General features: G+C 38.8%; 1 protein-coding gene across 2 annotated transcripts in view; it reads left to right on the top strand.

Annotated features, from left to right (window-relative positions):
- The window catches only part of VIRMA (vir like m6A methyltransferase associated), a 65,295-nt gene extending 43,181 nt beyond the window's left edge, over window positions 1-22,114 (top strand). For both annotated transcript variants that reach the window (XM_055286781.2, XM_055286782.2), the window contains 10 exons: window positions 266-518; window positions 3,341-3,558; window positions 10,452-10,584; window positions 13,775-13,927; window positions 14,367-14,527; window positions 15,306-15,402; window positions 17,754-17,920; window positions 18,686-19,017; window positions 20,551-20,694; window positions 21,774-22,114. In XM_055286781.2, the coding sequence (XP_055142756.1) occupies window positions 266-518; window positions 3,341-3,558; window positions 10,452-10,584; window positions 13,775-13,927; window positions 14,367-14,527; window positions 15,306-15,402; window positions 17,754-17,920; window positions 18,686-19,017; window positions 20,551-20,694; window positions 21,774-21,928 (1,813 nt within the window). In that variant the 3' untranslated portion in view covers window positions 21,929-22,114. The remainder of the gene's footprint in view (window positions 1-265; window positions 519-3,340; window positions 3,559-10,451; window positions 10,585-13,774; window positions 13,928-14,366; window positions 14,528-15,305; window positions 15,403-17,753; window positions 17,921-18,685; window positions 19,018-20,550; window positions 20,695-21,773) is intronic.
- The last annotated feature ends 656 nt before the right edge of the window (window positions 22,115-22,770 follow it).

The raw sequence follows: 22,770 nt of genomic DNA, 5'->3' as shown, positions 1-22,770 counted from the left end.
GATATCTTGAAGGTCTTGATTTGGGGTTTTCAAATGGTGAATCCTAAAGAAGTACTCTGATTTAAGAAAATATATTATTAGAAACCTGAATTTATAAACTTTTTGCAGTCATTGTAAAATTCCAGAGAATTTGTCATTATACCCAAGGAATTAAATGTTTTATGCAAAATTTGTGTAAGTTGATGTGTATTGAGAAATAAATACTAGTTAAACAATGCCTTAAGATCAAGAACTTTGTTTACTAAATGTATTGATTTTATTTCAGCACTTCAGAAGATAAAGAAAAACAGTATACTAGCCAAACCACCAGGTTGCTTGCTCTTCTTGATGCTCTGGCTTCACACAAAGCTTGTAAATTAGCTATTTTGCATCTAATTAATGGAACTATTAAAGGTGATGAAAGATATGCAGAGATATTCCAGGATCTTTTAGCTTTGGTGCGGTCTCCTGGAGACAGTGTTATTCGCCAACAATGTGTTGAATATGTCACATCCATTTTGCAGTCTCTCTGTGATCAGGTATTTATAGTTGTTTTATAAAGTCTTTCTCTGCGTGTGTGTGTGTGTGTGTGTGTATTTAAGCATCTTGATGTAAATTTTGGCTCTGAATGAACAGCTCTCATCTATGTTTTATTATTCCTGCTATTGTTGATGAGTTTCTCTGAAGAGCTTTTTCCTTTCCTTTATAACATCATAACCTTGGGTAATTGCTTTATGTGCCACTGTTTCTGTATTTTTTAGGGTCTAATTCATTTTCCTTCCAATTACGTTACACACCAAGTCATTCTTTTTTTTTCGAGATGGGGTCTCATTCTGTCGCCCAGGCTGGAGTGCAATGGTGCGATCTCAGCTCACTGTACCCTCTGCCCCCCTGAGTTCAAGTGATTCTCCTGCCTCAGCCTCCTGAGTAGCTGGGATTACAGGCACACACCACCACGCCTAGCTAATTTTTGTATTTTTAGTAGAGACAGGGTTTCACCATGTTGGTCCGGCTGGTCTTGAACTCCTGACCTCAGGTGATCCACCTGCTTCTTCCCAAAGTGCTGGGATTGCAGACGAGAGCCACCATGCCTGGCTACACCAACTCATTCTTAAATTTCATAGCTTGGTTGAATTAATATGTTCTCTTGTTAGGGCAATCTTTGAAGGCTACTACACTTTTAGTGTGTTTCAGACTACTTTGCTTATAGATGTTGGCTAAAGTAGTAGTACTTTTTCCTGTTGTCTATATTATTGACTTCCAGTTTATAGTTTCATGGGTTAATGAGAATTGTTTTAACTTTTAAAGCACATGATGATTGAGATCTTTGGATATTTCTATGCCTAATGGCATTTTAGCTTGGCAGAATACTCTTGCTAAGTGGTCATCAAATGTGATTTTTTTTTTCAGGCAGAATAGAGTCCCATGTTGGAAGACTATCTTTTTCTACCTTAACAAATATTTAGTTTGGTTACATTTAAGACTCAGGTCAAGAAAGAACTTTTTTTTTTTTTTTTTTTTGTATGACTTGTTTTCACAAAGAAGGGGACCTGGTAGAAAGGGTGTTCTAAGTCCTTGTACCTCAAAGTGTCCATTTGGTTGGTATTTCTTATATAATCCACTTTGGGTTGCATGACTACATTGAATAGCGCTGTGGCATCCCAGCTGCCTTGGTCACACGAAGCTCATTGATGGCCTCACTTTGCTATGTTTTCCTTCTGATTCGAGCCTTGTTTTATAGTTTAAGCCAAGTTGAGTACGAGTTTGCAGTATATTGAAGTAATTAAAGATGATAAAACATAATCAAAAATGCTCTTGTAAAATTTAGTTTACTTCTGGCCGGGCATGGTGGCTCACGCCTGTAATCCCAGCACTTTGGGAGGCTGAGATGGGTGGATCACGAGGTCAGGAGTTTGAGACCAGCCTGGCCAATATGGTGAATCCCCATCTCTACTACAAAAAAACTAGCTGGGCTTGGTGGAATGCATCTGTAGTCCCAGCTACTTGGGAGGCAGAGGCAGGAGAATTGCTTGAACCTAGGGGGCGGAGGTTGCAATGAACCGAGATTGCGCCACTGCACTCCTGGGCAATAGAGGGAGACTTCGTCTCAAAAAAAAATTCAGTTTACTTCTATAAAGAGTAGTGGGAGTTTTTAGAGTTATCATTAGCTAAACTTGCTTAGCATTGGAAAACTTGAATTTAGAAGTATATATATATAGAGGGAAATATTTGATTGAAAGACTGGTTAAATGTTCATCTCCTCTATCCATCCAACTTTCTGATATTTTTAATTGCAGGGGGCTTTTTGTTTGTTTTTGAGATGGAGTCTGGCTCTGTTGCCCAGACTGGAGTGCAGTGGCATAGTCTTGGCTCAATGCAACCTATGCCTCCTGGGTTCAAGTGATTCTTCTGCCTCAGCCTCCCAGTAGTTGGGATTACATGCGTGCGCCACCATGCTTGGCTAATTTTTGTATTTTTGGTAGAGAGGGTGTTTCATCATGTTGGCCAGGCTCGTCTTGAACTCCTGGCCTCAAGTAATCCACTTGCCTTGGCCTCCAAAAGTGCTGGGATTACAGGTGTGAGCCACTGTGCCGAGCCTTAAATTGCAGTGTTAATGTATATTAAACTTTATTTCTGGCCGGGCGTGGTGGCTCATGCCTATAATCCTAGCACTTTGGGAGGCCGAGGCAGGCGGATCACCTGAGGTCGGGAGTTCAAGACCAGCCTGACCAACATGGAGAAACCCCGTCTATACTAAAAATACAAAATTAGCTCGGTGTGGCGCCACATGCCTATAATCCCAGCTACTTGGGAGGCTGAGGCAGGAGAATTGCTTGAACCTGGGAGACGGAAGTTGCGGTGAGCCGAGATCATGCCATTGTACTCCAGCCTGGGCAGCAAGAGTGAAACTCTGTCTCAAAAAAAAAAAAAAAAAGAAAAGAAAAGAAAAACTTTATTTCTCTGAAAAGTTTCTTTATAAACCAAAAAAGATACAAACGAATAAATAATACAGTAAGTTAATTATTTTAGTACAAAATACTTTTTACCTTTAACCTGTTGAAAACAAACTATACTTACTGCAATACTGAAAGAAAACAAATTTTAAAGATGTTGTTTTAAAGTAAAAGTAAATCAAAATATTTAAATATTTATTCCTTTAGGTGTGTATCCTTGTATTAACTTTTTTAAAAGGGAAAAGTAATTTCATTATTCTTAATGTGTTTATATGTTTGGGATGGGACAGTAGCAACAATATTTTAATGAGATAGTTATTGAATATTAATTGCTATGTATTTCTCAAAAGTGCTAAGTGATGGTGATAATAATTTAAAAAATCAATTTTTTTCCCTGCTTCCCACAGGACATTGCACTTATTTTACCAAGCTCTTCTGAAGGTTCTATTTCTGAACTGGAGCAGCTCTCCAATTCTCTACCAAATAAAGAATTGATGACCTCAATCTGTGACTGTCTGTTGGCTACGCTGGCTAACTCTGAGAGCAGTTACAACTGTTTACTGACATGTGTCAGAACAATGATGTTTCTTGCAGAGCATGATTATGGATTATTTCATTTAAAAAGGTAATGATTTGTCTAATTTAATATACTCTCAGATTTAATTTTTTCATTCTGTCACTGCTCCCTCACCCCACATTAATTCATACCTATTGTAGAAAGTTGAAGAAATGATTTCTTTCATGAGAGAAATTTTGTGTGTATGGAAAAGATTAATTAGCGATGAAAGGTCATGCTAATAATAGAATCTTTTGGATTAAAGATATAAAATGAATAGATACACAAATTACTGTGGGCATGGTACAGTATCTGGAAGGAAATCTCACTGTTCCAGGGATGGTAATTCATGCCTTAAGGTCTTTGTTTCGTTGTTGTATCCTCAGAGGTGGTGGATGCTAGAGGGATTTTATAGACCTTAAAGCTAAAATGCAGATTCTGTGTACAGTTCCTCAGTATCTATGGGGAATTGGATACCAAAATCTACAGATGCTCAAGTCCGTTATATAAAACGGTACAGTATTTCTCTTGTATACTTGAAATCACCTTAGATTACTTATAATACCTAATAATACAGTGTGGATGTTATGTAAATAATTGTTTTGCTGTATCTTAAAATTTGTATTTTTTATTTATATTGTTATTTATTTATTTATAATATTTTCATTCCATGGTTGATAGAATCCGTGGATGCAGAATCCATGGGTATGGAGAACTGACCATATTTTGTTTTCTAGAGGAATGGCTGGGACAAAATTAATCTGAAATTATATAAATAGCTGAGCGTGGTGGCTCATACCTATAATTTCAGCACTTCAAGAGATTGAGGTGGGAGGATCACTTGAGCCCAGTAGTTCAAGTCTAGCCTGGGCAACATAGGGAGACTTATCTCTATAGAAAAAATTTACAAATTAGTTGGGCATGGTGGCACACACCTGTAGTCCCAACTACTTGGGAAGCTGAGGTGGGAGGATTGCTTGAGCCTGGGAGGTCAAGGCTGCAGTGATCATGCCACTGCAGTCTAGTCTAGTCGGGGCAACAGAGCGAGACTTTGTCTCAAAAAAAAAAAAAAAGAAAAAGAAATGATATAAACCTCAGACTGCTCCCTCTCTCAAGTATAATTTCTACTCCAATTTTTCTGTCCATGCCCTGATGTTTTTCTTTGCTAGGAGAAGGAAGAGGGAAGATACCTGGCTAGTACTTAGATTTATTAAACTACATGAGATTATGAGATAGTAAGGAGGAGGAAATATACTTTTGCCTCTTTCTCATTAATTCTTGCAGCATTGGTTGAAAACTTACATTGCAGGTACTGTGTTTGGTGCTGGCTCTTCCTTTCTCCATCTCCTTGTCCTGACGTACCTGCGTCTTCTGTATTCGCTCTCAGTTAATGGCACCTGCTTCACATCCATTCCTCATGCTCTGCCCCCATCCAGTCTCTCACCAAAGCCTTTAACCTTTTTCCTATTGCCTAGATATTTACTCCATGTCCTTTGAAACTCACCTCATACACTGCACTTCCAAAAAAGCCAAAAAGCTTTCCTAGTTGGGTTAGGTACTCCCACAAATATTCTTTGTATACCTGTGCTATGGTATTATCTAAGATTTTGTTGGGTTTCCTAGATTTAATGTTTCTGGTCCTTTTTTCTTATGTGTAACCTTGTGCTAAGTCCTCATAACCTATTCCCTTTTTCCGTTTTAGCCCTCATCTCTCTGCTAAGCTCCAAGTAACCCATTAATCTGCTCGACATTTCTACTTGACTGTCTAATGGCATCTCATTAAGTCCTGTGGATTATTTCTCCAAAATACATCCTGAATCTGATCCTTCTTCTCCACCTCCGTAGCTATTACCTTTATCCAGGCCACTATCATTTCTTGCATAGCCCATTGCAATAGCCTCCTAATTGGTCTCCTTGCTTCCACCATTTGGCTCTTTAAAATTCATTCTCTCAGAAGCCAAAGTAATCTTTTAAAACAAAACAGGATTTCTGCTGAAATCCTTCTAATGGTTTCCTATTGTTCCTCAATTAAAATCCAAACTCTCTATAATGATCTGTAAGGCTCACCAGGATATTAAAAACGCTTGAACAAAGATGAAGACCTGAAAGAGGTGAGGAAGAAAACATGCTAATATCCTGGGGAGAACAATTGCAAAAAGCATGCTTCATATGTCTGAGAAACAGCTCTGAGGCCACAGTGACAGCCCTCAGAGTGAGCAAGGAGAAAAATGACAGGATGCCTGGTTATGGAGGTAATGGGGGTAGAGAATGGGGGAAAGATCATCAAGGGCCTTTAGGATTATGATAAGGGCCATTGTCAGGTTTTGAGCAGAGATACAGCATGACCTGGGTTTTGTTTTTTTTTTTTAATTTTATTTTTTGTTGAGATGGAGTCTTGCTCTATTGCCCAGGTTGGAGTGCAGTGGCACAATCTCAGCTCACAGCAACCTCTGCCACCCGGGTTCATGTGATTCCCCTGCCTCAGTCTCCCAAGTAGCTGGGACTACAGGCGTGCACCACCACACCCAGTTAATTTTTTGACTTTTTAGTAGAGAGCGGGTTTCACCATGTTGGCCAGGCTGGTCTTGAACTCCTGACCTCAGGTGATCCTCCTGCCTCGGCCTCCTAAAGTGTTGGGATTACAGGCGTGAGCCACAGTGCCCAGACTGTGTTTTTTGTTTTTTTTTGTTGTTGTTTTTTGTTTTTCTGTTTTTTTTTTAATTAACAGGTCACCATATACTTTTTCTTATATAGTCCTGTGGCAGGTTACACTTTTTTAAAACGTTTTTTTTGGAGATAATTTTAGACTTTCAGAAGAATTGCAAAAATAATAGTGTAGTGTTCAGGTGTGCCCTTCACCCACCTTACACTTGTATTATCCTCTTACATAACTGTATAATACTTATCAAACTAAGAAATTAACGTTGTCATACTACATAACTAAAATACAGAATTTATTTGAATTTTCTATTACTATGTTTTTTCCTGTTCCAGGATCCAATGTAAGATTTTACATTGCATTGCATTCTTTGTCTCCCCTTTCCTTATCTTTCATGACCTTGACATTTTTGGAGAGTACTGCTCACTTGTTTTGTAGAATGTCCCTCAATTTGAGTTTGTCTGATATTTTCTTATGATTAGATTGACATTATGCTTTGTTGATAGGGATATTACAGAGGCAATGTGCCTTTTTCAGTGCATCATATCAGGAAATACATGATTTTCTATATGTTATTGATGATACTGACCTTGATCACTTGGCTGAAGTGCTATCTTCTAGGATTCTGCACTGAAAACTTACTAATTTCCCATTTTTAATTACTAAGTATTTTGGAGACTATACTTTGAGATGTTATGATATCCACATATCCTGTTTATGCCAAAAAGTTTCATCCACCATTTTTAGTATCTGTCAGTGTAGATCTTGGCAAGATATGGCAGTTATTACTGTAGTGGTGTAATGGTGATTTTGTATTCCCTTCATTCCTTTTTACTTACTAATTTTCCTTCCATAAGGAAGAGTTGTTGTTTCTCCTGCATTGGTTTATCCAGATATTTATATCAATGTGAATTCATAGACACTAATTTTTTTCATTGTATATAATTCAATACTATCGTTATTTATTTTGTTGTTCAGCTTATTCCAACTCTGGCCACTAGGGATCTTTCATGTTGGCTTCTGTGCCCTTTTCATATGCTCTTGACTTTTTTTTTTAAATTTATATATTTGTAAAATTACTTTTAGTTCTGGGATACATGTGCAGAACGTTCAGGTTTGTTACATAGCTCTGACTTAAAAAAAAATTTTTTTTTAAGTACTTCCTATTGCTAGTACCACAAGGTGTTCCAGGATCAGCTTGTATTTTCCCTGTTCCAGCCAAGATGGACTTGTGCTCCAAGGAGCCCCTGGTTCCTTTTATTGGAGAATATTTAGAAACCAGGATCTGGGCTCTGGGTGTGTTTATTGCTCTCAGGGTGTCACTGATTTTGGTGTGTTTCATTGGATAGAGCTGGGAAATATATGTATGTATCCTAATTCATCACGTATCTACATTTACATTCTTTTTACATTTTTCTACATAAAACAGATACATATTTTAAAATTAATTTATTTAAATATTAAAAGTTTTGTTAATTATAAAATTTATTTTAAAACAAATTAATTTATATATATGTTTTTGAGAAAATTAATTCATACTAATACTTGGTGGGTTTTTTTGTCTGTTTGTTTGTTTTGAGATAGGGTCTAACTCTGTTGCCTAGGCTGGAGTGCAGTGGCATGATCTCGGCTAACTGCAGCCTCCGCCTCCCAGGCTCAAGCACTTCTCCTGATCCTCCTTCATTTGCATGAAAAAGACATTTCATGCAAGTTAAAAAAGTTAAAAAAGACAAAGAGGGATATTATATAATAATAAAAGGCCTTGTCCAATAGGAAAATATTACAATCCTAAACATATATGCACCTAACAGTGGAGCTTTGAAATTAATAGTAGACCTAAGAAATAAGATAGACAGCAACACAATAATAGTGGGGGACCTCAATACTCCACTGAAAGCATTAGAGAGATCATCAAGATAGAAAGTCAACAAAGAAACAATAGATTTGAACTATACCTTGGAACAAATGGACTTAACAGATAGATACAGAACATTCCATCCAACAACCACAGAATATACATTCTACTGAATAGTGCATGGAAATTTCATGCACTGCCTCAACCTTCCAAGTACTACTACAGGCACAAGCCACCATGCCTGGCTAATTTTTATATTTTTTGTAGAGCCAGGATTTCAACTGGTGCCCAGGCTGGTCTCGAACTCCTGGGCTCAGGTGATCCACCTGTCTCTGCCTTCCAGAGTGCTGGGATTATAGGCGTGAGCCACCACACCTGGGCCATACTAATACTTTGACTTTGATCCAGTACCAGAAGTGAATTCTAGCCTTTTCCCTTCTTGTTTAGCCCTAGTTTACAAATGAAGTAGCAGTCTCAAACTCATTACTAAACCATACTCCTGTGGGAAGCAAATTGAACAATGGGAGTACAGTGTTTGTATACGGTTCTTTTTGTCTTTACCCTTAGTGTATCCAGTCAGAAAATGTTTTTCAAAGTTGCTTATCTCAGCTTCTTTCTTCCCTGTCTCCTTCAGTTTGGTTATATGGTTCATTTGTAATACAGTTAGATTAATTGGTCATAGTATGCATTCTTATTTTTTCCCTCATACCCTTATTGGTTTTTTTTTTGTTTTTTTTGTTTTTTTTTTGAGATGGAGTCTCGCACTGTCCCCTGGGCTGGAGTGCAATGGTGCGATCTCGGCTCACTGCAACCTGTGCCTCCTGGGTTCAAGTGATTCTCCTGCCTCAGCCTCCCGAGTAGCTGGGATTACAGGCGCCTGCCACCACGCCCGGCTAATTTTTTGTATATATTTTGTTTTTTTAGTGGAGACAGTTTTCACTATGCTGGCCAGGCTGGTCTCGAACTCCTGACCTCGTGATCCACCTGCCTCGGCCTCCCAAAGTGCTGGGATTACAGGCGTGAGCCACTGCACCCAACCCCTTGTTGATTTTTTAAAAAATTATATCTAGTCAAATTTATGTTTTATGGTGTACAGTTCTATGTGTTTTGACAGATGCTTAGGGTCATGTAGTTTGTTCATATCGGTGACTAATTTTCTAGCAATCTGGGTTGTTTTCAAATTTTGGTGGTTATGAATAAAGCTTTGCACACAGGTTTTTGTGTGAATCTCAGTTTTCATTTCTCTTGGGTAGACACTTAGGAGTGGGGTTACTGGGTTGTATGATAGGTGTATGTTTAACCTTAAAAGAAACTACCGAACTATTTTCCAAAGTAGAGATACCATTTTTCATTCCCGCTAGCAGTGTATTAGAGCTCCAGTTGCTCCTCATCCTCCCCAGAACTTGGTATTTCAAGTTTTAAAATGTTAGGCATTCTAATAGGGCCCCAGTTTTTGATAGACCACGGAAGTATGACTCACTTAAAGATTGTGTGTAGTGGTTAGTAATTGGTATAGTCCAATTTTGAACCCATGCTTTTTCCATTAACGCTTTTATTTTTGAATTTAATCTACTTCTCTTTGTTGTTGCCCAGGCTGTAGTGCAGTGGCGCAATCTTGGCTCACTGCAACCTTCATCTCCTGGGTTCAAATGATTCCCCTGCCTCAGCCTCCCCAGTAGCTGGGATTACAGGCGTGCACCACCACGCCTGGCTAATTTTTTGTATTTTTAGTAGAGACAGGGTTTTACTGTGTTAGCCAGGATGGTCTTGATCTCCTGACCTCGTGATCTGCCTGCCTCGACCTACCGAAGTGCTGGGATTACAGGTGTGAGCCACCACACCCGGCCAAAAGGTTTATAAATAGGGAACTGGCAAGTTTTCTGTGTTAAGTGTTTTTTTTTTTGAGATGAAGCCTCACTCTGTCCTTCAAGCTGGAGTGCAGTGGCGTGATTTCAGCTCGCTGCAACCTCTGCCTCCCAATCGTTTAAGTGATTCTTCTGCCTCACCTCCTCCCGAGTAGCTGGGATTGCAGGTGTGTGCTGCCACCCCTCGTTAATTTTTGTATTTTTTTTTTTAGTAAAGACTGGGTTACGCTATGTTGGCCAGGCTGCTCTTAAACTCCTGACCTCAAGTGATCCACCCCCTTTGGCCTCCCAAAGTGCCGGGATTACAGGCATGAGCCACCACACCCAGCCTCTTGTGTTAAATTTTATAAATGTATTATTTGGGGGACTTTTTTTTTAAGATGTTGAAGCTTAGCTTTAAAAGGAGTTGGTAACTATTGATGGTTCTTTGTTACATTTGTGTACAAAGACCCACCAAAGTACTTAGCATTTTTAAAAATGATAGAGTAAGTTTTATTCTGTCTGAACTGAGTTCATTTATCATACCAGTTTTATACACTCATATTTTAAGATAATATCTTCTCTTTATTTTCTTTATTTACAGTTCTTTAAGGAAAAACAGTAGTGCTCTGCATAGTTTACTGAAACGAGTGGTCAGCACATTTAGTAAGGACACAGGAGAGCTTGCATCTTCATTTTTAGAATTTATGAGACAAATTCTTAACTCTGACACAATTGTAAGTATGTGTGTGTTTGTGTATATATGTATGTATGTATTCAGTGTTTCTTAAATTTGAAATCTTTGGCCAAGTACAGTGGCTCACACCTGTAATCTCAGCACTTTGGTGGGCTGAGGTGGGAGGATCTCTTGGGGCCAGGAGTTTGAGCCCAGCCTGGGCAAAATACTGAGACCCTGTCTCGAAGAAAAGAGAAATACTTTGCTGTAAGTTAAATCACTTTGTATATCAAATATCCAACATAAAAAAGATCACTTTAGTTCATTTTGTTTTGTTTTGTTTTGTTATTTTAGATAGAGTCTCGCTGTGTCATCCAGACTGGAGTGCAGTAGCGCGATCTCTGCTCACTGCAACCTCCACATACTGGGTTCAAGTGATTCTCCTGCCTCAGCCTCCTGAGTAGCTTACAGGCACCTGCCACCATGCCCAGCTAATTTTTTGTACTTTTTTAGTAGAGATGGGATTTCACCATGTTGGCCAGGCTGGTCTTGAACTCCTGATCTTAGGTGATCTGCCCACCTGGGCCTCCCAAAGTGCTGGGATTACAGGCATGAGCTACCACACCTGGCCCAGTGCCTTCATTTAAAAATAATTCTTAGATGAGTGTGGTGGCACGTGCCTCTAATCCCATCACTTTGGGAGGCTGTGGTAGGATCACTTGAGCCCAGGAGTTTGAGATCAACCTGTACAACACAGCAAAATTCTGTCTCTAGAAACAACAAAAATTAGCCAGATGTGGTGTGCCCACCAGTAGTCCCATCTATTTGAGAGGCTAAGATTGGAGGATAGCTTGAGTCCAGGAGTTGGAGGCTGAACTTAGCTATGATTGTGTCACTGCAGTCTAGTCTGGGTGACAGAACAAGACTCTCTCAAAAAAGAAAAAGAATTTATGACATTGAGTTACCTTGCTAGGGCAACTCAGAATAATGAAGTTTTGTTAGTCTCTTTGTTATTTACTTATTTTTGTTACTTAATTTACTAATTGTTTTGGATCTTGTGATTTTGGGATAACTGTAAAGTTTATTATGCTTTAGTATTTTTGGTCTATCATACAAATATTATTTAAAGATTATTTTCCCCACCCTAAAATCTTACTGTTAAAATTTAATTCAGATTTCTCTCATTAGTATTTTCCAAAGTCATGGTATATTATGGGCGCAATTCCAGAGGCCATTAATATGCTTGCCCTACTTAGTTTGGTGGCATGTGCCTCTAGTCCCAGCTGCTCAGGAGGCGGAGTCGGGGAAATCACTTGAGCCTATGAGTTCAACGTTGCAGTGAGCTATGATCGTGCCAGTGTACTTCAGCTTGGATGAAAGAGTGAGACTCTCTCTCTCTCTGTTTTTTTCCTGAGACGAGGTCTCACTCTGATGCCCAGGCTGGGATGCAGTGGTGTAATCATGGCTCACTGCAGCCTTGACTTCCTTAGGCTCAGGTGATCCTTCCACCTCAGCCTCCTGAGTAGCTGGGACTATATATGTGCACCATCACACCCGGCTAATTTTTGTATTTTTAGTAGAGATGGGATTTTGCCATGTTGCCCAGGCTGGTCTTGAACTCCTGGGCTCAAGCAATCCACCTGCCTCAGCCTCCAAAAGTGCTGGGATTACAGGCATGAGCCACCATGCCTGCCAACTCGTCTCTTAAAATAAGAAAAATAGGCCGGGCACGGTGGCTCACTCCTGTAATCTTAGCACTTTGGGAGGCCAAGGTGGGTGGATCACTCGAGGTCAGGAGTTGGAAACCAGCCTGGCCAACACGGTGAAACCTCGTCTCTACTAAAAATACAAAAAATTAGCTGGGCTTGGTGGTGGATGCCTGTATCCCAGCGCTTGAACCCGGGAGGCAGAGGTTGCAGTGAGCTGAGATTGCGCCATTGCACTCCAGCCTGGGCAACAAAGTGCGACTCCATCTCAAAAAAAGAAAAAGAAAGAAAGAAAAACAGGTTAGGGCCGGGCGCGGTGGCTCACGCTTGTAATCCCAGCACTTTGGGAGGCCGAGGCGGGCGGATCACGAGGTCAGGAGATCGAGACCACGGTGAAACCCCGTCTCTACTAAAAAAAAAAATACAAAAAATTAGCCGGGAGTGGTGGCGGGCGCCTGTAGTCCCAGCTACTCGGCGAGGCTGAGGCAGGAGAATGGCGTGAACCCGGGAGGCGGAGCTTGCAGTGAGCCGAGATCGCGCCACTGCACTCCAGCCTGAGTGACAGAGCAAGACTCCCGTCTCAAAAAAAAAAAAAAAAAAAAAAAAAAAAGAAAAACAGGTTAGGCAAGGTGGCTCACACTTGTAATCTCAGCATTTGGGAGGTTGAGGTGGGAGGATTGCTTGAGCCCAGGATTTGAGATCAGCCTAGGTAACATAGTGAGACCCCATCTATATGAAAAATTTTAAATTACCTGGGCATGGTGGCACGTGCTTGTAGTCAGTCCCAGGTACTTGGGAGGATGAGATGAAAGGATCACTTGAACCTGGGGAGATCGAGGCTGCAGTGAGCTCTGATTGTGCCACTGCACTGCAGGCTAAGTGACATAGTGAGACCCTGTCTCAACAACAACAAAAAAACAAGGCTAAAGATTTTATACAATGTTTAAGTAGGCATACGGCCCTCTACCATAAGTGTACGTGACAATATGGATGGTTTTCTTATCATGAAGCAAGATTTATTTTGCTAGAAGGATTTTCTGGTATTGAAATGTTATCACTCCAGAATTCACTTTATTATGTAGCATACTTTTTAAAGCAGAAAATAATAACTTTTCTATGTGACAGAATATAGTCTTAAATATGATAGTTACTGTGTTCTTTAGTTGTTTGTGTTATCTTCAGAAAGATAATTTCAGGTTTCATCAGTTCTTTGTTATAGCAAGCATTTTATTAATTCTTGAGCATCGATCAGTGTGTCACATGTCCTACAACTGCCAGTGTATTTGCCATTCGGTATTTTGTTGAAAAGTCTTGGTGCCAGTAAAATATATGTTTACCTATTTAAATATTTTGTGAGTCTTACTCAAAGAAAACATACTTCACCTTTGATCTAAATCCTTCTTAAAACTAGCCATTTATACTGATGTAAAAATCAAAACATTGAAGGAAAGATTGCAGCATATGGCTTAGACAATATGAATAAGTGTGGATGCATCTTTGTAAATTTCTCTGCTCTCAAACTTAACTTATGTGTGACATTTACAGGGATGCTGTGGAGATGATAATGGTCTCATGGAAGTAGAGGGAGCTCATCCATCACGGACGATGAGTATTAATGCTGCAGAGTTAAAACAGCTTCTACAAAGCAAAGAAGAAAGTCCAGAAAATTTGTTCCTTGAACTAGAGAAGCTTGTTTTGGTAAAAAAGAAAAACAAAAACAGAGCATTCCTAAGGCTTATTTTCCTCTCAGTTTGACTAGTACAAGTATTTCATAGTGACCTTTTTTAAAATAGTGAATCTTTAGCTGGGTGTTTGTACCATTTCAATAACTCTTTGAATTAATAATTTGAAGTGAAGTCCTCCATCCTGTTATGAATTTTAAGGAGTACATGAAGACAGTATTTTTTGAATTTTCTGTTCCTTGGAAGCAGGGTACCCTCTGCTGCTATTGTTTAGAAATAAAATGACAAGGGTTTTGGTGTTTGTTTTATTTTAATATGTTTAATGTTAATAATTTCTGGACAGTGTTCCAAATTTCTTAGTAATAATACATATAGCCTTTTCTACTAAAGAGTCAGTAGGTTTACAGACATAAGTTTTACCTGCACCTTCTTATTCTGCCTTTATTTGTATCTAGGAACATTCAAAAGATGATGACAATCTGGATTCTTTGTTGGACAATGTAGTTGGACTTAAGCAGATGCTGGAGTCATCAGGTGACCCTTTACCTCTCAGTGACCAGGATGTAGAACCAGTACTTTCAGCTCCAGAATCTCTTCAGAATCTGTTTAACAATAGGTAAAATACACAACGTTTTATGATTGAGTAGATGTTGGTTTTATAATGGCTGTAGTCTAGGAGGGGGCAGCAAACGTTTTTTTCTATAAAGGGCCAGGTAGTAAGAATTCTAGGCTTTGCAGGCCATACAGCCTCTGTTGTGTATTCTTCTGTAGTTTTTTTTTTTTTTTTTTTAATTTATACAAACCATGCTAGCTTGCAGGCTGTACAGAAACAAGCTAGCAGATAAAATCAGGGCATTGTTTTATTTTACTGAAAGGTCAAAACTTGTTACAGCGGAATTAGTTTTCAAGTTATTTGTTTTTAAGGATACTTAATTTTTAATTGCTTTTGGGAGTTTCTTTTTTAGATACTACTTTTACTAATACTTCAGAAAGTAATAATTTTAATTGTACCTTCCACAGATTTTACTTGAAGATAAGCTAAAAGACTGGGCATGTTGGCTCACGACTATAATCCCAGCACTTCGGAAGGCTGAGGCAGGAAGATAGCTTGAGCTCAGGAGTTTGAGACTAGCCTGGGCAACATAGGGAGACCCTATCTCTACAAAAATTTTTTTTTTAATTAGCTGGGTGTGGTGGTACACACCTGTGGTCCCAGCTACTAGGGAGGCTAAGGTGGGAGGATCACTTGAGCCCAGGAGATCAAGGCTGCAGTGAGCTGTGATCGTGCCACTGCACTCCAGCTGGGTAACAGCAAGACTGTGTCTCAAAAAAAAAAAAAAATCGAAATTTGATTTTAGAATTCTGCTTTTCACCAGATACTTTTCTTGTTCCAGGACTGCCTATGTGCTTGCTGATGTCATGGATGATCAGTTGAAATCTATGTGGTTCACTCCATTTCAGGCTGAAGAGATTGATACAGATCTGGATTTGGTACAAATTACTACTAAATATTTAGAAAAATATTACTGTTTTTTCTGTTTCTTTATATATTGTTAGCATTATAATAGTTTCCATATTTTATGGCTGTTAAAGTCTACTTGGAGGCAAGTCCTACATTATTTTTATGCCACTTGCCCACTTTATGGCATCCAGAAAGTTTTTTCTACTGCTTTTTTTGCTTCCTTCTAGTTAGTGATCTGTATTTTGAGGTTGTGACTTTTTTGTTAAATGTTTTTTGTTTTTTTTTTTGAGGCAGAGTCTTTTTTTTTTTTTTTTTTGAGACGGAGTCTTGCTCTCTCCCCCAGGCTGGAGTGCAGTGGCGCGATCTCGGCTCACTGCAAGCTCCGCCTCCCGGGTTCACGCCATTCTCCTGCCTCAGCCTCCCGAGTAGCTGGGACTACAGGCACCTGCCACCGCGCCCGGCTAATTTTTTGTATTTTTTTTAGTAGAGACGGGGTTTCACTGTGTTAGCCAGGATGGTCTCGATCTCCTGACCTTGTGATCCGCCCGCCTCGGCCTCCCAAAGTGCTGGGATTACAGGCTTGAGCCACCGCGCCCGGCCGAGGCAGAGTCTTACTCTGTCACCCAGGCTGGAGTGCAGTGGCACGATCTCAGCTCACTGCAACCTCCACCTCCCGTCTTCAAGCGATTCTCCTGCCTCAGCCTCCTGAGTAGCTGGGATTACAGGTGTGCGCCACCAAGCCTGGCTAATTTTTTTTGTATTTTTAGTAGAGACTGGGTTTCACCATGTTGGTCAGGCTGGTCTCAAACTCCTGACCTTGTGATCCGCCTGCCTTGGCCTCCCAGAGTGCTGAGATTACAGGTGTGAGCCACCATGTCCAGCCAAAAAAAAAAAATTTTTTTTAATATAGGTAAAGTCTCACTCTGTTACCCAGGCTGGTCTCACTCCTAGCCTCAAACAATCCTCTCTCTTTGGCCTCCCAAAGCAATGGGATTACAGGTGTGAGCCACCACATTTGGCCAGAGAATGTGACTTTTTTAAGGGAAAAATCACACTTTTGCATAAGTTCTATGAAGCACTTTGTTTTCTTACATTGACAGGGTATAGAATAGAGAAAAGTATCTCACAAAACAATAGTTTATTCTTGCATTTGGGTTTAAGGAGAGGAATGGTTGTGCTATGGTGTGGCTCTCAGTTTGGAAACTTGTGAAGAATATATTTGTTATAATATAGTATGAATGGGAATTGACATTCTTAAACATAATGCTGAATAGGTAAGAGTATAATTAACTGTTTAAAATTTATTGCAGTCTGTTTTATGCTTCTCAGAGTTGTGGTAGGGAGAATTATTTTAGCCATATCTTATTATACAGTACATTGTTCCTTTTCTTTATCAAAGAAACATACTGGTGTTTATCATGTACAATAAAACTAAAAGAATGATTTGCTTCACATTTGTATTTAGTGTGTTGAGGGCTGCTTTTCATTTTTTAAAAAACCACATACAATTCAATTAAAAGTGCATTAAAAATTAATTTCTTTTTAGTGCAAGCTGTTCAGTGGTTCTTTAAAACTGTCCTCTCCAGTAGAATTTTATGCAATAAGGCAAATATTTTGTAGTCTGCCCTGTCCAAAACAGTAGCCTCATGTGTCTGTTGTACAATTGAAATGTGGATGACTAGGGAACTGAATTTTATTTTGATTTAATTTTGATTAATTTCAATAGGCACATGTGGTTAGTGGCTACCATGTTGGGCAGCACAGGTATAAAGTATTTGTTAAAAGTTACTAATTTTATAACTTTAAGTTGAATCACAACTGTCTTGTGATGATAATTGTAACCCTCTGGATTAGAGAAATTTTAGGTATCTTACATTTGATAAATTTGAATAAAACCTAAGTAAACTGAATGTTGATTTCACTGAAATTAAACTTAGATGGGAACCTCATTAAATGCATAGAGCTTTTGGGAATCTGTGGCACAAAATTTTTTTGTAATAGAAATGTTGACTATATAAGGCTGGCAGAGTATGTTATTTTTAGATTCTTTTTTTGGAAAAGTTCAGGAGATATTACAGTGTTAATTTATATAGACAAATACTGAGTTTCCTGCTCAGGCATCAAAGATCTCCTAGATTAATAGCCCTGCTATGAAGAATGCCACACACAAAAAAAGTAGCATTACTAAGGTGTGTGTGTGTGTTTGTTTTTAAACTACCAATGCCATTTGCTTTTTGAAAAGATGAGGGAAAGAGGTAGATCTATAATTTATTTCTTATGAGAGGCAAATATAATTTATAGGTAATAAAAATTTCTATAGTCAAATGTTATGCTAATAATTACATTTAATATGTGTTTTGTTTCATTATTATGACTGCAGGTAAAGGTTGACTTAATTGAACTCTCTGAAAAATGCTGTAGTGACTTTGATTTGCACTCAGAATTAGAGCGCTCATTTTTGTCAGAACCATCATCTCCAGGAAGAACCAAGACTACTAAAGGATTCAAACTTGGGAAGCACAAGCATGAGACCTTTATAACTTCAAGGTAAAATTTATCCCACTGAAGATCTCAAATGTCATCATATAAGCTTATGTATTTTAGTGTATTTTAAGATAGACACATGCGGCCGAGCGCCGTGGCTCACGCCTGTAATCCCAGCACTTTGGGAGGCCAAGGCGGTTGGATCACGAGGTCAGGAGATCGAGACCATTCTGGCTAACATGCTGAAACCCCGTCTCTACTAAAAATACAAAAAAAAAAAAAAATTAGGTGGTCGTGGTGGTGGGTGCCTGTAGTCCCAGCTTCTCGGGAGGCTGAGGCAGGAGAATGGCGTGAACCCGGGAGGTGGAGATTGCATTGAGCCGAGATCACGCCACTGCACTCCAGCCTGGGCGACAGAGCAAGACTCTGTCTCTCTCAAAAAAAATAAAAAGTTAGACACATGCTATTAAACTAGAAAGGAAGTTAACATAGCATTCGAATCATGAACATTGTTTGGATTTTTTATTTAAACATAATAATTTGGCCAGGATATACCCAGTACATTTGTTATATTGTTTTCTACAAGATTTTGGAAGGTTTGAATAAGAAGTGAACTGGATTATTTTAAAACATTGTTATTCATAACAATGAAATGTGAGTACCTTTCTTAGCTAGTTTGTTGTATTATCCCAGAAGTATGATAGATACTTGCAAAGTTAACAGAATTGGAGTACAAAAAAACTGAAATATAATTTTGGGTATTATAAAGATTATTTTTGCTAGAAATCTGAAATAAAAATGTTTTATGGCATGTTTTTGTTTTAATAGTGGAAAATCTGAATACATTGAACCTGCCAAACGAGCTCATGTTGTGCCACCACCAAGAGGAAGGGGCAGGGGAGGATTTGGACAGGGTATACGACCTCATGATATTTTTCGTCAGAGAAAACAGAACACAAGTAGACCACCATCTATGCATGTGGATGACTTTGTTGCTGCTGAAAGTAAAGAAGTGGTTCCTCAAGATGGAATACCCCCACCAAAACGGCCACTCAAAGTATCCCAGAAGATATCTTCCCGTGGTGGGTTTTCAGGCAATAGAGGAGGACGGGGTGCTTTCCACAGTCAGAATAGGTTTTTCACACCACCTGCTTCAAAAGGTAACTAATTAGTATGTATTTTCTAATGGGTTAGAATATTGGAATGTTAAAATATTGAATGAAAGTGATTTAGATGGAAGAGATTCAGATAAACTGTTTTCCTGTTGCTGCAGTTGAGCCACCTCTGGACTAGTGGTACTGTTTGCAGAGTACTCTATTGGATAGAAGAAAGAAACTTTTTTTTCAATGAACCTTTCATGCATTGTACTTTTAATAATGAGTTTAGAAGTCTTGGCTAATTATTCCGCCCGCCCACCCCCCCACCCCCCGCCTCCTTTTTTTGAGACAAGAGTCTTGCTCTGTCGCCCAGGCTGGGGTGCAGTGGTGTGATCTCAGCTCACTACAAACTCCGCCTCCCTGGTTCAAGTGATTCTCCTGCCTCAGCCTCCCAAGTATCTGGGACTACAGGCATGCACCACAATGCCCAACTAATTTTTGTATTTTCAATAGAGACGGGTTTTCGCCATGTTTGCCAGGCTAGTCTCAAACTCCTGACCTCAAGTGATCCACCCACCTTGGCTTCCCAAAGTGCTGGGATTACAGGCATGAGCTACCGTGCTCAGCCTCATTTTCCTTTTTACATTGAGAATTATACATTTTCTGAGTAATACCCTTACATTATTTTTACAATTATACTTAACAGTTTTCTTAAGATTGTTCTGTGCAGTTCACCATTGATCTGCCTAATCTGCTTGTTTTCTAGTGTTATATTTATCTGTTTGAAATTGTTACAAGATTTTTTTTTCTTTTTTCTTTTTTTTTTTTTTTGGAGACAGAGTTTCGCTCTTGTTGCCCAGGCTGGAGTGCAAATGCGCAATCTCGGCTCACTGCAGCCTCTGCCTCCTGGGTTCAAGTGATTCTCCTGCTTCAACCTACCGAGTAGCTGGGATTATAGGCATGCGCCACCACACCCGGCTAATTTTTATATTATTAGTAGAGACGGGGTTTCACCGTGTTGGCCAGGCTGGTCTCGAACTTCTGACCTCAGGTGATCCACCCACCTCGGCCTCCCAAAGTGCAGGGATTACAGGCGTGAGCCACTGCACCTGGCCTTACAAGATTTTAGAAACTAGGGATACGTACAGAAATTATACTTTAGTAGTGGATTGATAAACATGTTTTCATACCTGCTGAGTTAGGAAGGTGAGAGTGAAAGAGAATCTGTGTTTATATTAATAACAAACACTTAGATTAGGTGTGTCAGGAACTATTATAAGCACTTTACATATTATAACCTCACGTCAACCCCATGAGGCAAGTTCTCTTAGTACCCCCAATTTGCGGAAGAGAAAATTGTCAGTCAGCTGACCAGGGCACATAAATACAAGTGGTAGAACCAGTATTTGATCCCAGGCAGTTTGGCTCTAGAGCCTCTGCTCTTAACCGCTGTGATCCTGCCACTATATAGTACAGTCAATTTACAGAATTTCAGTTTCTTTTCCATTCTTTTGAAGATTAAGAAAAATCTGTCATTTAAAAGAATCCAACTGAAGTTGTGAAAAAAATGATTTTGATTGTGCTGTTTGTGTTTAGGAAACTACAGTCGTCGGGAAGGAACAAGAGGCTCCAGTTGGAGTGCTCAGAATACTCCTCGAGGAAATTACAATGAAAGTCGTGGAGGCCAGAGCAATTTTAACAGAGGCCCTCTTCCACCATTACGACCCCTTAGTTCTACAGGTATACATCCTTGCTACTTGATATTGCTGAGAGAAGGGAAGTAAATTCCTCCTTTTAAAATTGTTGTCATATACAGAGGGGGCTAGGGGTGCTAAACTCCCCATCCCCTTGCCCCACGCAGTCAAAAATCTAAGTATAACTTTGACTTCCCCAAAACTTAACTACTCATAGTATGCTGTTGACCGGAAGCCTTACAGATAACATGAACAGTTGATTGACATATATTTTATATGTTATATATATATTATATAATGTATTACAATTAAATAAGCTGGAGAAAAGAAAATGTTATTAAGAAAATCATAAGGAAGAGAAAATACATTTACTATTAAGTGGGAGTGGATCTTTGTAAAGGTCATAACATTCCATAGGCTGAGGAAGAGGAGGAGAAGTCTTACTTTCGTAGGAGTAGCAGAGGTAGAAGAAAATCCACATATAGGTGGACCCAGGCAGTTGAAACCCATATTGTTCAAGGGTCAACTGTACTCTCATTCTGGGAGAGAATATTTTAGAGTATAGACTTAAAAGTTCTAAAGTTTATATCCTTGAATGAATGCCCAATATACATCTTCTATAAAAATAATCAAATTTTTAGTTTCTGAACTGTTTGTATAATCTGAACAGTTTCATGGTGATGTGCTCTTATTTTTATGTTTCAGTAGTGAAAGCCAATGCTTAAGGTATCTTTCTGACCACAAAGTATTTTAATAACAGAGATACCTTTATACAGCATATTTTTTTTGCTTATAGTATTGTCTTAGGTGTGTAAGCACATAACCTTTTTTTTTTTTAAACATTTATCTAGTCCAGAATTTCACTTATCAGAAGTAGCTTTTGGTTTCGAACGCACATTTTAAAAAAAATAATAGTTTTATTTGGGATATAATTCTCATATACCATATAGTTTACCTGTTTAAAATGTATAATTCAAGAATCTTTGGCCCATTCACAGTGCTTGCACATGAGTTTTAAAAGAGAATAGAGTAATTCTTGGTTTGAGCTCAGTGTCGTAGATTAGTATTTATAATCTTGGAAAAGAAAGGACATTGGAACTAAAAACTATATTCTTTCTTTTACAGGTTACCGCCCAAGTCCTCGGGACCGTGCTTCTAGAGGTCGTGGGGGACTCGGACCTTCCTGGGCTAGTGCAAATAGCGGCAGTGGAGGCTCAAGAGGAAAGTTTGTTAGTGGAGGCAGTGGTAGAGGTCGTCATGTACGCTCCTTTACACGATAAAAATCCTTTTGGGAACATCTTAACTGTATATGAACATTTCATGAGGACAATAAAAATAAGACATTGAAGGACCAATTTAGACTTAGCAGTTATCTGGAGACATCTGAGAGAATATTTTTATCTGAAGAAAGCAGATTTTGTTTGATACCTAACAAGATTTCAATAAAAATCCAAACTTTGTATGTACGTTTGTATATATTTTCCCTTTTTTGTATGACTATTTATTTAGAAAATTTCTAGGTAGAAAAACTAAATGATGTTTTGTATTTTTCTTGCCTATAGCACAGATGTTCTCAAACTTTCTCAGCTCATGACACTATTTAGTGCCTCAGTACTTTTTTCACAGCATACCTGGTCCAAAAGAGATATCTAATACTTGTGTTTATTAAGCAGTTAGATCCAACAGCTTAATAAGAATGTACATCATCACCACTAGTAACTGTGGACACTGCATGTCTCAAACCTTGGAATCAGTATCATTTCTTTTCCTCTCTGCTTCTTGCACAGTACTTTTTATCAAACTGCTGAAAACCCAGTTTTGTAAAGATATGTTGTTATAGAAAGGAATATAATGCTATTTAATGTTGAAAATGTAAACTACCTCAAAGTAGTAGTTTATGTGATGTCCAACAGGTGTTGCTATGTTTTTCTCAAAAATTTTAAAATACTGTGTGGCACCCATGTTAATTTGCTAAGATGCCCTGCTACACAGTTTGGGAACCATGGCTGTACCAAAAGAAACAAAATACTCCTCTCTTTTGTATTAGAAATCTGAACTTTGCATTTCAGCTTTGGACCTACTGACACTATTTTATTATACAAATTATTTAAAGCCTAAAATA

Source organism: Symphalangus syndactylus, chromosome 7 (genome assembly GCF_028878055.3).
Source record: "Symphalangus syndactylus isolate Jambi chromosome 7, NHGRI_mSymSyn1-v2.1_pri, whole genome shotgun sequence".
Lineage (NCBI taxonomy): Eukaryota > Metazoa > Chordata > Mammalia > Primates > Hylobatidae > Symphalangus > Symphalangus syndactylus.
Note: the sequence above shows the minus strand (reverse complement) of the source record. Positions and strands in the feature narration are given on the sequence as shown.